Below are 12,570 nucleotides of genomic sequence, written 5' to 3'. Positions count from 1 at the left end.
GAGCACTGGTACCAGTGTGGGTGTGACAGGGACGTGATTGGTGCTGGTGCAGGCACAATGTGGGCACCAGTACTGGTGCCATTGTGGGTGTGAGAGGAGCACCGGTACCAGTATTCGTACTGGTGCTGTTGTTCCCATGACAGGGACACCAGTATTGTTTCTCTTACTGGAACAGTCATGGGCACGTTAGGGACACCAGTGCTCATACTGGTGGTCATGGTCATGAAAGGAGCACCAGTACTGTGCTCATACTGGTGAGTGTGACAGGGACACCAGTATCCCTGCTTATACTGGTACCACTGCAAGAGCAACAGGGACACTGGTACTTCTACTGGTACCGCCGTGGGCAGGACGGGGCACCAGTAATGGCACTTGTACTGGTGCCATTCTCTGCACAACAAGGCCACCAGTACTGGTGTTGTACTGGTGTTGTACTGGTGTTCCGTTGTGGTCACCGTGGGCGTGATGGGGAGGACACTGGTGTGGGTAATGGCAGGGGATGGGGGGGGCACTGGTACCAGTGCTGGTGCAGGGTTGTTAGTGGTACTGGTGCCTGCGTGCAACTGGTACCAGCACCAGTGTGGGATCAGGAGAACGTGGTACTGGCACTGTTACTGGTGTGGATGTGAGGGTTACTGGGGCTGGCACTCAGGGACACTGGTACTTCTACTGGTACCGCCGTGGGCAGGACGGGGCACCAGTAATGGCACTTGTACTGGTGCCATTCTCTGCACAACAAGGCCACCAGTACTGGTGTTGTACTGGTGTTGTACTGGTGTTCCGTTGTGGTCACCGTGGGCGTGATGGGGAGGACACTGGTGTGGGTAATGGCAGGGGATGGGGGGGGCACTGGTACCAGTGCTGGTGCAGGGTTGTTAGTGGTACTGGTGCCTGCGTGCAACTGGTACCAGCACCAGTGTGGGATCAGGAGAACGTGGTACTGGCACTGTTACTGGTGTGGATGTGAGTGTTACTGGTGCTAGCACTGTTACTGGTGTGGATGTGAACCTGATACTGGCACTGTTACTGGTGTGGATGTGAGTGTTACTGGTGCTGGCACTGGTACTGGTGTGGGCACAGCGGGAGCACTGGTGCCCGTTCCAGTGACCAGTGGAGGAGGAGGAGCGCTGGGACAGCAGTGGTACCAGTACAGGCACCACCTGCCCAGCACTGCTACTGGAATGGTGCTGGGAGAAGGGTGGGCAAGGCTGGGGCCTGGCTGCCGGTGTCGATACCAGCACAGGGGGCTGCAGGCCAACGGCACCGGTCCCGGCACCGGTCCTGGCGCAGCGCTGGTGCCAGCAGGCGCTCTGTCTCTCTCTGTCTCTCCTGCAGGGCTTTCTTCTGGCTGGTGTCGCTGCTGCTCTCCTCCCTCATCTGGTTTATCGCCGTTAAAGCCAGCGACCCCCGGGATGAGCCCTTGCAGAAGGGGCTCTTGATATTTGGGGTGATGTTCTCTGTGCTGCTGCAGGAGGCCTTCCGCTTCCTCTACTACAAGCTCCTCAGGTAAGGACATCTCCCGCCCTGCTGGGTGGTCCTCCCATCCTCCCGGTCATGGTGGGTGCCAGATTTCAGCTGGGAGCTCCTGGGCTGTGGGGGGAGGGGGGAGGGATGCCAAGCGTGGTCCTTGTGGGGAGCACACAGGTGGTACCTGTGTTGGGATGTTGACCTCGAGTGGGTCTCAGGTGGTGGAGCAGGATGGCCCTAAGGTCTGGAGGAGCCAGGGCTGATATGGCTGGTAGCATCTCCCTGCATTCAGGACAGGTAGGCTGTGGGTTTGGGCTGCTGCAGGAGCTGTCGCATCCTCTTTGCCGTGGTGACAAGCGCCAGCAGTGCCCTTGCAGCTCAGGGGGGACACCAGGCACCAGGAAATGCTCCCTTTGGTGCATGGGGGGCAGAGAAGGGTTAGGGGTCTGCCCTCCCCTCCTGGCAAGTCTTGTTCCTCAATTAGGGATGGTTTTGTGTGAGCAGGGACACACAGAATCACAGAATGTCAGGGATTGGAAGGGACCTCAAAAGATCATCCAGTCCAATCCCCCTGCTGGAGCAGGAACCTAAATGAGATCACATAGAAAGGTGCCCAGGTGGGTTTTGAATGTCTCCCGAGAAGGAGACTCCACACCCTCCCTGGGCAGCCTGTTCCAGTGCTTGGGGACAGCCTGGAGGTGGTTTTGGGTGCTGGGGAAGGTGGGGTGGGCAGGCTCACAGGGCTCCCTGCAGCAGGGCGCTGCCGGAGGCGGGCAGGCAGAGGGTAGCAGAGCTCCACGGAGCGGCCTCCAACACAACCACCGCCTCTGGTCGCAAGCGCTGCTCTCCTCCCCGGGCTGAGGAGCTGTCTGGGGTCCTCCTCACCCACTGCACCTCTAGCTGATAAAAATTTTAAGCCTACCTCTCCAATTTTCTCTCCCCAAATAATTTTTCTAACTCTTTGAACTCTTCCCTGCACCCCCTCCATTTTTTTTTCCAATGTCTTCTAAGAGTATAAACCTGGAGATCAGGTACATCCTCCCGGCATGTGCCTCCCATGGCTGCACTGGGGCTGCTTGCGTTGCATGTGATGTCCTGCTCACCCCAGCCCTGCTCTGCGGGGCTGTCTGGCACTCACATTATCTGTGGAAAATCTGTCTGTGTGACTTCACGTGGTTTTCACATGCGTGGTTTGTCCGGTGGTTCAGGGCGGTCACGTGGATGTTCTCCATGGTGGGTGTTGCAGCTCAGTCATGGGAAGGTTACCAGGAGGGTGGGATGGTGCAGAGTGAGACCACAGTCTGTTCTGCTCCACCCTGGTGCTGCAGCATGCCTTGGGAGGTGGGCAGGCTGTGCCAGGCTCCAGTGTGCTCTCACCCCACAGGAAGGCCATCGAGGGGCTGGTGGCCCTCAGCGAGGACGGCTGCTCCCCCATCTCCATCCAGCAAATGGCATATGGTGAGTGCTGTGCAGAGCAGAGCACCCTGACCCTGCGGCCAGGGGCAAGCCCGAGCAGGGCTGGGCATGGTGCTGGGAAGAAAGGGAGGTTTCTCCTGCCAAAGCTGGCTGGGAGGTGCCTGAGGTGGCTCTGGGTGGCTCAGGGCCTGACAGTGTCCCTGTCCCCACAGTGGCTGGTGTGGGCTTTGGACTCATGAGTGGCGCCTTCTCCATGATCAATCTCCTGGCAGATGCGTTAGGGCCCGGCACTGTGGGCATCCACGGGGATTCACAGCTCTACTTCCTGACCTCAGGTGAGTGACCAGCACCTTTTGCAGAGGTGGGTGGCCTGAAGGGGCTGGAGTCTCCCCAGTGCTGTCACCTCTATGCTACACCCTCTACCCACCTGATACCCTTACAGTTCCCTATCACACCTTTCTGTGCCAAACCCTTTCTGTCCCCTGTGACCCTCCCTGCTCTTCTCCCCCATCCCTCCTATACCTGGGGTCTGCCCCAGCACCTCCAAGTCTGGCCCAACAATACCCCTACTCCCCTTCCCCACTCCTCTCCATCCCTCCTGGAGCCTGAAGGCCAGGTTAGGGCGGGTGGTTCCCTGGTGACACCCTTCTGTTGCTCCCTGCAGCTTTTATGACCATGGTGCTGATTTTCCTTCACACCTTCTGGGGGATCCTCTTCTTCCACGGCTGTGAGCATCGGCGCTGGTGGGAGATCACAGCGGTTGTTGTCATGCACCTTGCTGTTTCAGGGTCGGTGAGTAGCTGGGAGCAGAGCTCTGTGCTGGGACCTGTCTTTGGGGACAGCTGTCCTGCGTGCTTGTCCCTGTGCCGAGAGGGGAACAGCCTTTGGCACTAGTGAAGCAGTTGGGTCGGGGAACTTGCAGCTGGCCCTTCACAAACTGAATCCTGGAGCTGGTATCCCCTGTCCTGCTCCACTCATCGAGGCAGTGATACTGCCACCCATCCTGTCCCTGTCCTCTCCTGCCTGCTCACCCCTCTCCCGTCTCTCTCCCCAGACATTTTGCAACCCCCTGTACGTGGGCAGCCTGGTGCCCTCCTATCTGCTGATGGCCACTGCTGCTGTCTGGGCTTACCTGCTCTCGGGGGGATCTGCCCAGAACCTGCGGCGCTTTCTGCTCTGTAAGTCCTGCTCCATAAAGGGGATGGGGGACCTTATGGGTCCTTCTGGGTACCAGGACAGGTGTTGGGATCAGGAGAAGGTGTCACAGAATCACAGAATTGCCCAGATTGGAAAAGACCTTTAAGATCATCAAGTCCAATCATTAACCTCACACTGACAAGTCCCCAACTAAACCCTGTCCCTCAGCACTGTGTCTACATGACTCTGAAATCCCTCCAGGGATGGGGACTGGGGACTCCACCACTGCCCTGGGCAACCCCTGCCAATGCCTGAGAACCCTTTCAGTGAAGAAATTCTTCCTCATATCCAATCTAAACCGCCCCTGGTGCAACTTGAGGTGATTTCCTCTTGTCCTGTCACCTGTTCCTTGGTTGAACAGACCCACCCCCACCTCTCTCCACCCTCCTCTCAGGCAGTTGTAGAGAGCCATGAGGTCTCCCCTCAGCCTCCTTTTCTCCAGGCTCAACAACCCCAGTTCCCTCAGCTGCTGCTCATCACACTTGTGCTCCAGACCCTTCCCCAGCTCTGTTGCCCTTCTCTGGACAGGCTCCAGCACCTCCACGTCCTTCTTGGATTGAGGGGCCCAGAACTGAACACAGGACTTGAGGTGCAGCCTCACCATTGTCCCCAGGGCTGGCATAAGGGCATCATCCCCTTGGCTGGCAGACTAGAGAAGAAGCTGAGTTTCAGGTTGTGGTGGGGTTGTTGCCTCTCCTGGGGGAAGTGGATGGTGTAAGGAGTCTGGTGAAAACTGACTCGCTCTTCTCTTGGTTCCAACAGGTCTACAGAGCAGAGCCAGCCCCCAGCCAGGATCCTGAGGCCCCACAGGATGTTCCTGTCCCCAGCCACCCCTGCCCTCCCCTCTGTCCTGGCAGCAAGAGCAGCCGTTACCTTCTCTGCAATATCTTTTCTCCTGGACTAGGGGACCCCGGCCAGTCCCAGCAGGGCAGGCACTGGGTCCCAGCTGTAGCAGCCAGCTGACTGGTGTGGCTGGGACTGGCTCACTCCTACACCCCTTTGGGAGCCTCTGGAGAACAGCTCAGTTTTGGTGGCCCTGCTGTGAGCAGAGCCGGAATTAGCCTGCCTGGGAAGGATGCTACCTTGGACTGACAGAGGCCTGAGCCCAAAGAAACCCATCGCTTCTCCCCCTGCTGTAGAAGATGTGCCACCCCCTGTGCTGGGGACAGGGAGGGCACATCACTTCCTCACTGCTGGGTGGAGGAAGTGGCTTTGCAAAGCGCTGCCACGCTCTGGGTCGGGGCTCACAGCTGTGGTGCTTTCTCTGCCTCTTTGCCCAGCCTCGCTGCCCTGGGAGCTGCGGCCCTGGCACTGGACTGCAGTAGCTGCAGTGACCCAGCTTCCTGATGCAGGAAGGATGGTGCTGGGGGATCCAAGGGGACCAACAGCACCTGGGGACAGGAGTAGAATGGGGATAAGATGGCACCCAAAGAACCCAGTGGACATGGAGGGTGGTGGGGGGCTCGGGAGGAGATGCAGCCTCACAGCTGGTGCCAGCACAGCTTGGGGAAGGGGTTCAAGGGGCCATTCCAGGGGATCATTGCCCTCTCCTGCATTTGGAGGGGGATTTTCAGGCACGCATCAGCCCTGGTGTTGTGCCACAGGGCTGGGAGGGAGAAACTGCCACCAGTCTCAGGGCTGAGAAGGCAGTTTTATCCACAATGGGCTTTTGTACCAATAAAAAGAAGTACCACAGGCAAGTAAGGCTGTGTGCAAGCACCCTGTTCAGGGTGGCAGGGGCTTGTGAGGGGGTGGGGAGGGTCTGGCAGTTGCAGACCCCAGTTAACTGGAGGTCTTGCTCCTGCTCTGTCCATCCTAACAGGGGCTGGGCTTCAGTTTTACTGCTTTGGGGTGGAGGCTGCTGAGAGATGGAGACCTGCAGGTTCCTCCCCTCTCCTGGACCTGGCCTGCTTCTCCTGATTTTGGCACGGCTGTAGAGCTCTCTGGAGCTCCCACCAGGAAAGGTGGGAGGCAGCTGTGGATCTGGGACGCTCCAGCTATGGTAGAGCCAGAGGGGAGCTGGGTGGGGGCTGGCCAGCGAGGAAGCAGTGGCTCTGCCACCCTCAGCTCTGCTTTGCTCCGGCCCTACTGAGCCGCAGCTATGTTTTTCCAACACTTTGCACAAATAAGAGGAGGAAGAAGTCCCAGGACGATGGAGGGCAGGGCCTGGCTGTGCAGCAAGCCCTGTGCTGCTTGCTCTGGAGCTCTGCCCAGGGTACACAGGCCAGGGCTGTCTCTGCTTGTCAGGAAGGGTTCCTTGTGCACCTCTCTCCCGTGTGGGTCCAGCTCCACCGGTGGCCCTTCCTGCCCCATAGCTTCTCACAAGGACAGCAGAGAAGGCTGGCAACATGGGAGGCTTTTACTCTTTTTTTTTTAATATGTTTTTAAACTTTTTTTATAACAAAAATATCTGCTGGGGTAGATATTTGCCCCAGGCAAACAGTCCATGTGGGCAGATGGTGCAGGTGAGGGATGCTGGAGCACTGGACCTCCCTCGGCCCAGGGTGGGAGTGAGGGGAGGTGGGGTGGCAGGCTGCACCAGTGGGGCTGGGACCACCATGGAGGCGTGGGGATCACGCGGTGTTCTCTGTGGTGGCTGCTGTGTAGATGACCTTGGATTTGGTCGGTGAGTCCAGCCTGGTAGGGGAGGAAGCAAGGGAATGTTAGAGCAGGTAGAGGGTCCTTGCTAAGCCATCCCGCTGCCTGACAGACCACTCTTAACCCTCCTTCTAATTCCCTGGAATTCCAAGCCCCCTCCTCCTGCAGCTCCCTGTTGCTCACCGTGCGTTCTGGCTGCGGTGCTTGTAGATGTACAGCAGGAAAGCCAGCGCCGTGATGGCAAAGAGCACCCCGAAGAGCACGGCCAGCACATCCCCTGCAAGCCAAACACAGGCACGTTACACCTGGGGGTGGTTCCTTGTGGCTACTGGCCAAGAGAGATGGGGCAAGGCTGGAGCAGGCTGGTAGCCCAAATGCAAAGGGGACATGAAGGCAGCAGCCTCGGCTGAGCACACTTACCTGCGTGAAATGAGCTGGAGTGTCCTTCTGCAAAGGAGACAAAGATGAGAGGATGAGAGCCAGCTGCATGGACCCTAGGGCAGCCCTGCAAACCCACTGTGGCTGCCTGCCCCCCCAGCCCAGCACAGGACTGCCATGACCCCCCTACCCAGGCAGATACACCCTCCCCCAGCCACCTTCCCCTCCTTCAGGCCCCTCACGTACCTGCTCCTGCTGAGCTGTCACTACCTGCAAGAGAGACAGCACAGTCAAGAGGTTGCCCAAGATTTTGTGGGAGGGAAGCATCAAGCCTGCAGAGCTTCAGGCCACGCTGCCAAAGCCTAGCTGCCTGTAAGACTCCCCATCACCCATGAGCAGGCAGGGGAGAACTGCCTGACGGATCCCAGCAGCTCACAGCATCTTGCTGCAAGAAGCCTAACCCTGACACCCCATCAGAAGTATTGAGGGAAAGGGGAAAAACAAAAAAAAAACCAAAGCAAAAGGATCTCTGAACCACAGCCCACACAAAAGCCTTGCTCATCCCAGCCAGAAACTTCCCCCATGGCCTGGGAAGCAGGTAGGCATGGTGCTGAGCATCACAGCACCCTGTGACTGCAGCAAACCCCACAGGAGACCCTGGAGAGGGGCATGGGGTGACCCCAGCAGGCAGCAACCCTGGGAACAGTTGCCTGCATTGGGATGGTGAGCAGCTCCCTGGGAGGGGGGAGCTGGCTGCCATCGGCTGGGCACCCGCATGGGGATGGCTCGGTGGCCCTGTGTGCTGGGCAGGAGCTGTGCCAGGCAAATATTTACCTGGCGTTACAGAGCAGCTTTTAAACAGCTGTACTATCATTTGTACCCAGCTCAGGTATCGTGCACAGAGTGGCACTATCTGTGGGCTTTATCCAGCTGCGTGGTGGCTGCGGAGAGGCTGTCACCTTCGCCCAGCAGCCGGGGGCAGGACCAGCTCTCCTGAACTGGGGGTGACTGGGAAAAGATCAACAAGCATGGGCACGGGAGGTGCAGCTGCAAGCAAAGCAAGGTGTGACCCCTCAGCACTCAGCAGCCCCAGGGCTAAAAAGCAGGCAGTTAGCAGCACCAAGGTGGGGAGAAAAACCCCAACAACCCCATGGGTGCAAAGCACAGGACCAGTAAGCTCATCCGGGAGTACTCTAACAGCATCCTGGCACTCCAGGAACAAGGGCTTTGTGGCTTTGTGAAGTGGGGGTTGTTGGATAGAAATAGCAAATAAGGAAAGGAAAAAAAAAAACAAAACAACAACTGTGAGCTGGGCAACTCCCCCCTTGTCTCAGCCTCAATGGCTGGAGGCTTTGGAACAGCTTCTACAAGAAAGTGGTAAAATAAAGGCTTGGAGGTAAATGGAAAATATGATAAAATATCTAACAGGTTTACCAAAGATAGAGCATGCCAGCCTAACCTGATATCCTTCTTTGATAAGTGATATTCTAGACAAAGAAAATGCGGTAGATTTTATCTCTCCCAACTTCAGTGAAGCATTTGATGTGGTGCCACATGGGAAACTGCTAGCCAGGCTGAAGACCATGGTGATTAAAAGCCTTGCAGCCGTTAGTGAGCTGGCTGCAGGTGGGATGGTGAAGGGAAGTGCCTTGCACCGTGGTGTGTGGTTACCCAGGCATTGCCCAAGGGCCTGTGACCAAGCCTGTGTGCTGTTTTCTATTAGTCACCTTGACACAAGGTGTAGGAAATGCTATCAAAACAGAAAAGGAACAAGATGTTGGACAGAAAAACCCCGGTGACCTCAGAAAACAGCAAGAGTTCAGTGATGTAGAGCGATAGTCACACCTGAGGATTAACAGGAATTTCTACTCATCGCTGGAAACCACCAATGTAAGAATGGCTTTCGAGGACAAACTGAGGACGGGCAGATGGGGTTGCCTCAGGCAGGGGACTGTGTGCCCAGCCAGGATGGGTGCTGGCCTTGCTCACATTGCTCAGCCTTCAGGAGGGGTGCCCTGCGCTGCCCTCCCTGCAGGGTTTGGCAGTGGGGTGCTCGCTGCAAGCCTGTACCTCTGCAGCTACTACTGAATTTAGCTATTGCGTTTGGGGATGAAGAAACTAGCTGGGATGCTAGCACCTGGCTGTTTGCTCTTGACCATAGATCCTGTAGTCATGCTACTGTTATTTCTGCAAGATTAAGGATAAAATAGTTCCCAGAAACCAATCTTCCCCAGGCAGGGTGAGAGAAACACAGAAATGAGGGAGAACAGGACCGCAAGACCAGTGCTGCTGTAAGTCACCTGCCGGGCAGGGCTAGCCCATGCAAATACTGCATTTTTATAAGAGGTGCAAAGCCTTGACTCCTGCTCCTCACCCTGTCTCTGCATCCCTGCAGCTGGGTGCAGCCCGAGCACGCTCACACACTCCTTACCAGAAGGCAGCTGCTTCGATGAAAAGAGGGTGGTCTGGAAACTCGCCAGCACCCGTCGCCCATGCAGGCCCTGCACCAGCCGGTAATTGTTCTCCAGAGGTTGGTTGTCGTCGTTTCTCAGGCTCATCGCTAGCATCAGCATCTGGAAGGAGAAAGGTGTGAGCAGAGCAGGGTGCATCCTGCCTTCGGGAGCCAGGTGAGCCCCAGGGACGGGGCACGCTGGCAGGGAGAGGCTCGGCAAGACCCAGCAAGGAGCTCATTGCCCTGACAGACCTGGTCATGAGAGAGCACCATGGTCTGGTTGAAGATTGTCCACTTCACTGTCTGGTAGCAGGGAGGAGTGGTGAGAGAACCGTTGTAGTGGAAGTAGAGTTTCAGATTGGCAGGCAGCAGACCTGCAATGTTGAATCCAGGCACCAAGACTTCCTCACCTGGGAGAAGAAATACCATGGGAGTGAGAACAGGGCAACCCTTTGGAGGACGACAGGCAGGACAAGCACGGAGATCATGGGCAGCCTGGCACTGCATGTGTCAGGGTCCACACTGGTGCACTGGAGAAAGAGCAGTGGGTTTGTCCTAGAGGCAAGGAAAGGGCACGTGTGAGCAGAAGGCACCTTGGAGAGCTGTTTCTGTACCAGCCATGCAGTGCTCCCCTGCTCACACACCTACAGCAAACGCCTGCTGCAGCCTTTCTCTGCATCCAGCCGGCTTCTCTGCTGGGCTGCAACCCCGAGACAAGTACTAGGTGGGACAGGGCCTTACCTTCTCTTTGGATTTTGTACAGATGCTCGAGTATTTCCTGATAGTATGGGTTCTCCCTTGGCCCAACCTGCAACACAGAGACCCCCCAGTAATGACAAGGACAAGGGCTGAACGGAGACTGGCTGGTGATGGCAGTGCCAGCAGGGACAGCTGAGGGAACTGGGGTTGTTGAGCCTGGAGAAAAGGAGGCTGAAGGGAGACCTCATGGCTCTCTACAACTGCCTGAAAGGAGGGTGGAGAGAGGTGGGGGTGGGTCTGTTCAACCAAGGAACAGGTGACAGGACAAGAGGAAATGACCTCCAGTTGCACCAGGGGCAGTTTAGATTGGATATGAGGAAGAATTTCTCTCCTGAAAGGGTTCTCAGGAATTGGAACAGGTCGGCCAAGGCCAGTGGTGGAGTCCCCATCCCTGGAGGGATTGAAGAGTCGTGTAGACATAGGGCTGAGGGACAGGGTTTAGTCGGGGACTTGTCAGTGTGAGGTTAATGATTGGACTTGATGATCTTAAAGGTCTTTTCCAATCTGGGCAATTCTGTGATTCTGTGAGGTATCACTCCCTGTGAGAGACACCCTGTCCCAGTGACCCCTTCCTCCTATCAGGGCTGCTCTGCCCTCTGGACTGCCCCCTCTCTCACCTTCTGCCAGAAGCATTTGCACCTTTGCCAGTCCCCAAAACTGTCCCTGACTCTACCCACCCCAGTCCACCCTCCCCCTGCTCCTATCCCTTCTCACCCAGAGCTAAGCTATGGGACTTACCTCCAGGAAGGCTCCCAGTACAGCCAGGCCATCTGGGTGGACCATCGCCTCCTGAAAGCTGTCATACTTGGTGTTGTAGTGGACCACATGGATCTGGAAGGGAAACATGTAATCCCAGTGCAGGATGGGCACCTCCAGGAGGTGCTCACCCCCATAGGGCTCCAGCCTGTTGAAGCAAGGGCTGGAAGGGACATGCACTTGTGACAAGCATCCCTCCTTGGAGGGGAATATGCTGGTGGGACCAAGAAAACGTGCTGCTACAAAGCAGAAAGTGTGAACTTCTGCCAGCAGAAGTTCCCCAGTTGGGGACAGAAAAACAGCACTCTGCCCTAGATACCGGGGGGGTCATACTGCACATCTGGGCTCAGTTTGAGGACAGCAGCTAGAGAAGGAGGGATAAAACCAGATGGGAGCTGGCAGAGCAGGAGGACAGTGTGTACAGAGTAAACAGTCACTGCAGCTCCCAAAGCAGGCTGCTCACTGCCACCCGGGGAGCTGGCTCCCCCAGCCCAGGGACCGCCGCAGCTCTTGCTCCATCAGCTCCGGACCAGGCTGTAGCACAGGGACAGGCTGCCCTGCCCACAGTGGTCTCCTCCTCACCTCTGTGCCACAGGCTGCAGCGTGAGCCTGGCTCAGCAGCAAAGCCTGGCCTCCTACACTGAACCCTGCTGCTGCAGAGCTGCCCGGGGGAGCAGGGATCCTGGCCAGGGCTTACAGTGTTCATCCCCTGACAACCAGGGCCATGGGCTAGGAGCAAGACAGGACTCCAGAGGAGAGGATGCGCCCACCACCACGAGCGCTCTGTACCTCCGCAGCGAAGCGTTGGCCGTTGACGGTGTGCTCCGAGCCGAGTCCCAACGGGGAGCCCCAGTGCAGGTGCAGCTGCACGGCTCGGTACTGCTGGGCATAGCCACCAGTGATGGCCAGTGACTCGGGCAGCTCCAGGAGAACTGCAGGGGCAGAAAGAAAAGGTCAGTCAGTAAAACACAAAGCCCAGTCCATCCCACAGGTATGCAAAGGAGATGTCTCAAGGGAAAGTCACCCTGGGCTTGTGGAAACTAGTCACAAGAAACAAACTTGCTTTCCATCTGTCATGAGGCTACAGGCAAGTCAATATCCAGAGCTGTGCCAGGGTTCAACCCTCGATTTCAGGTTGTAGGACACCCCAGTAAATACATCAGCTTCAAAAACAGCTGCTATGAAAATGCTGGAAAGTGAAGAGCCCCTCTGCAGAGATTCTTAGGGGCCAGCTCCAAGCCAAACATTATCCAACAATTTATTCAGTAAGTGAGAACAATATAAGGAGACCTCAGATGAGAGCAAGGCGGTTGGACAGAGAGAGCTGCAGCACTTGGTGAGCTGGGACCTTTCAAATAAAGCAGTGTGTGAAAATGCCTGACAGCACTGAAGCTGGTAGCACGGAAGCATTAAATCTTTTGAAAGCATTTAAAGGTAAAACTTTGCCTCTTTGGGTAGGGTAAATACATACTTGATTTTGCCTTTTACTTTAGTGTGGTTTAGCCAGCTATCTTGGACTCATGCAGCAGTGTGGAAAATCTAAAAGC

The 12,570-nt window shown here is 56.6% G+C and overlaps 2 protein-coding genes across 2 annotated transcripts; one reads left to right on the top strand and one right to left on the bottom strand.

Annotated features, from left to right (window-relative positions):
- Positions 1 to 143: 143 nt before the first annotated feature.
- Positions 144 to 5,054, top strand: APH1A (aph-1A gamma-secretase subunit; the record flags this gene model as incomplete). The annotated part of the gene is made up of 7 exons (XM_010172812.2): positions 144 to 301; positions 1,336 to 1,506; positions 2,852 to 2,925; positions 3,096 to 3,218; positions 3,548 to 3,675; positions 3,938 to 4,061; positions 4,843 to 5,054. Coding segments are annotated over 7 exons (816 nt in total), but the record flags the coding sequence as incomplete, so codon positions are not given.
- Positions 5,055 to 6,653: 1,599 nt separating this feature from the next.
- Positions 6,654 to 11,955, bottom strand: LOC104519620 (carbonic anhydrase 9; the record flags this gene model as incomplete). Its single annotated transcript, XM_010172811.1, has 9 exons — positions 6,654 to 6,717; positions 6,862 to 6,955; positions 7,099 to 7,125; positions 7,303 to 7,326; positions 9,488 to 9,629; positions 9,761 to 9,918; positions 10,250 to 10,316; positions 11,006 to 11,098; positions 11,813 to 11,955. Coding segments are annotated over 9 exons (812 nt in total), but the record flags the coding sequence as incomplete, so codon positions are not given.
- Positions 11,956 to 12,570: the final 615 nt, after the last annotated feature.

The sequence above is a fragment of the Antrostomus carolinensis genome, unplaced genomic scaffold, assembly GCF_000700745.2.
Source record: "Antrostomus carolinensis isolate BGI_N321 unplaced genomic scaffold, ASM70074v2 scaffold33337, whole genome shotgun sequence".
Lineage (NCBI taxonomy): Eukaryota > Metazoa > Chordata > Aves > Caprimulgiformes > Caprimulgidae > Antrostomus > Antrostomus carolinensis.
Note: the sequence above shows the minus strand (reverse complement) of the source record. Positions and strands in the feature narration are given on the sequence as shown.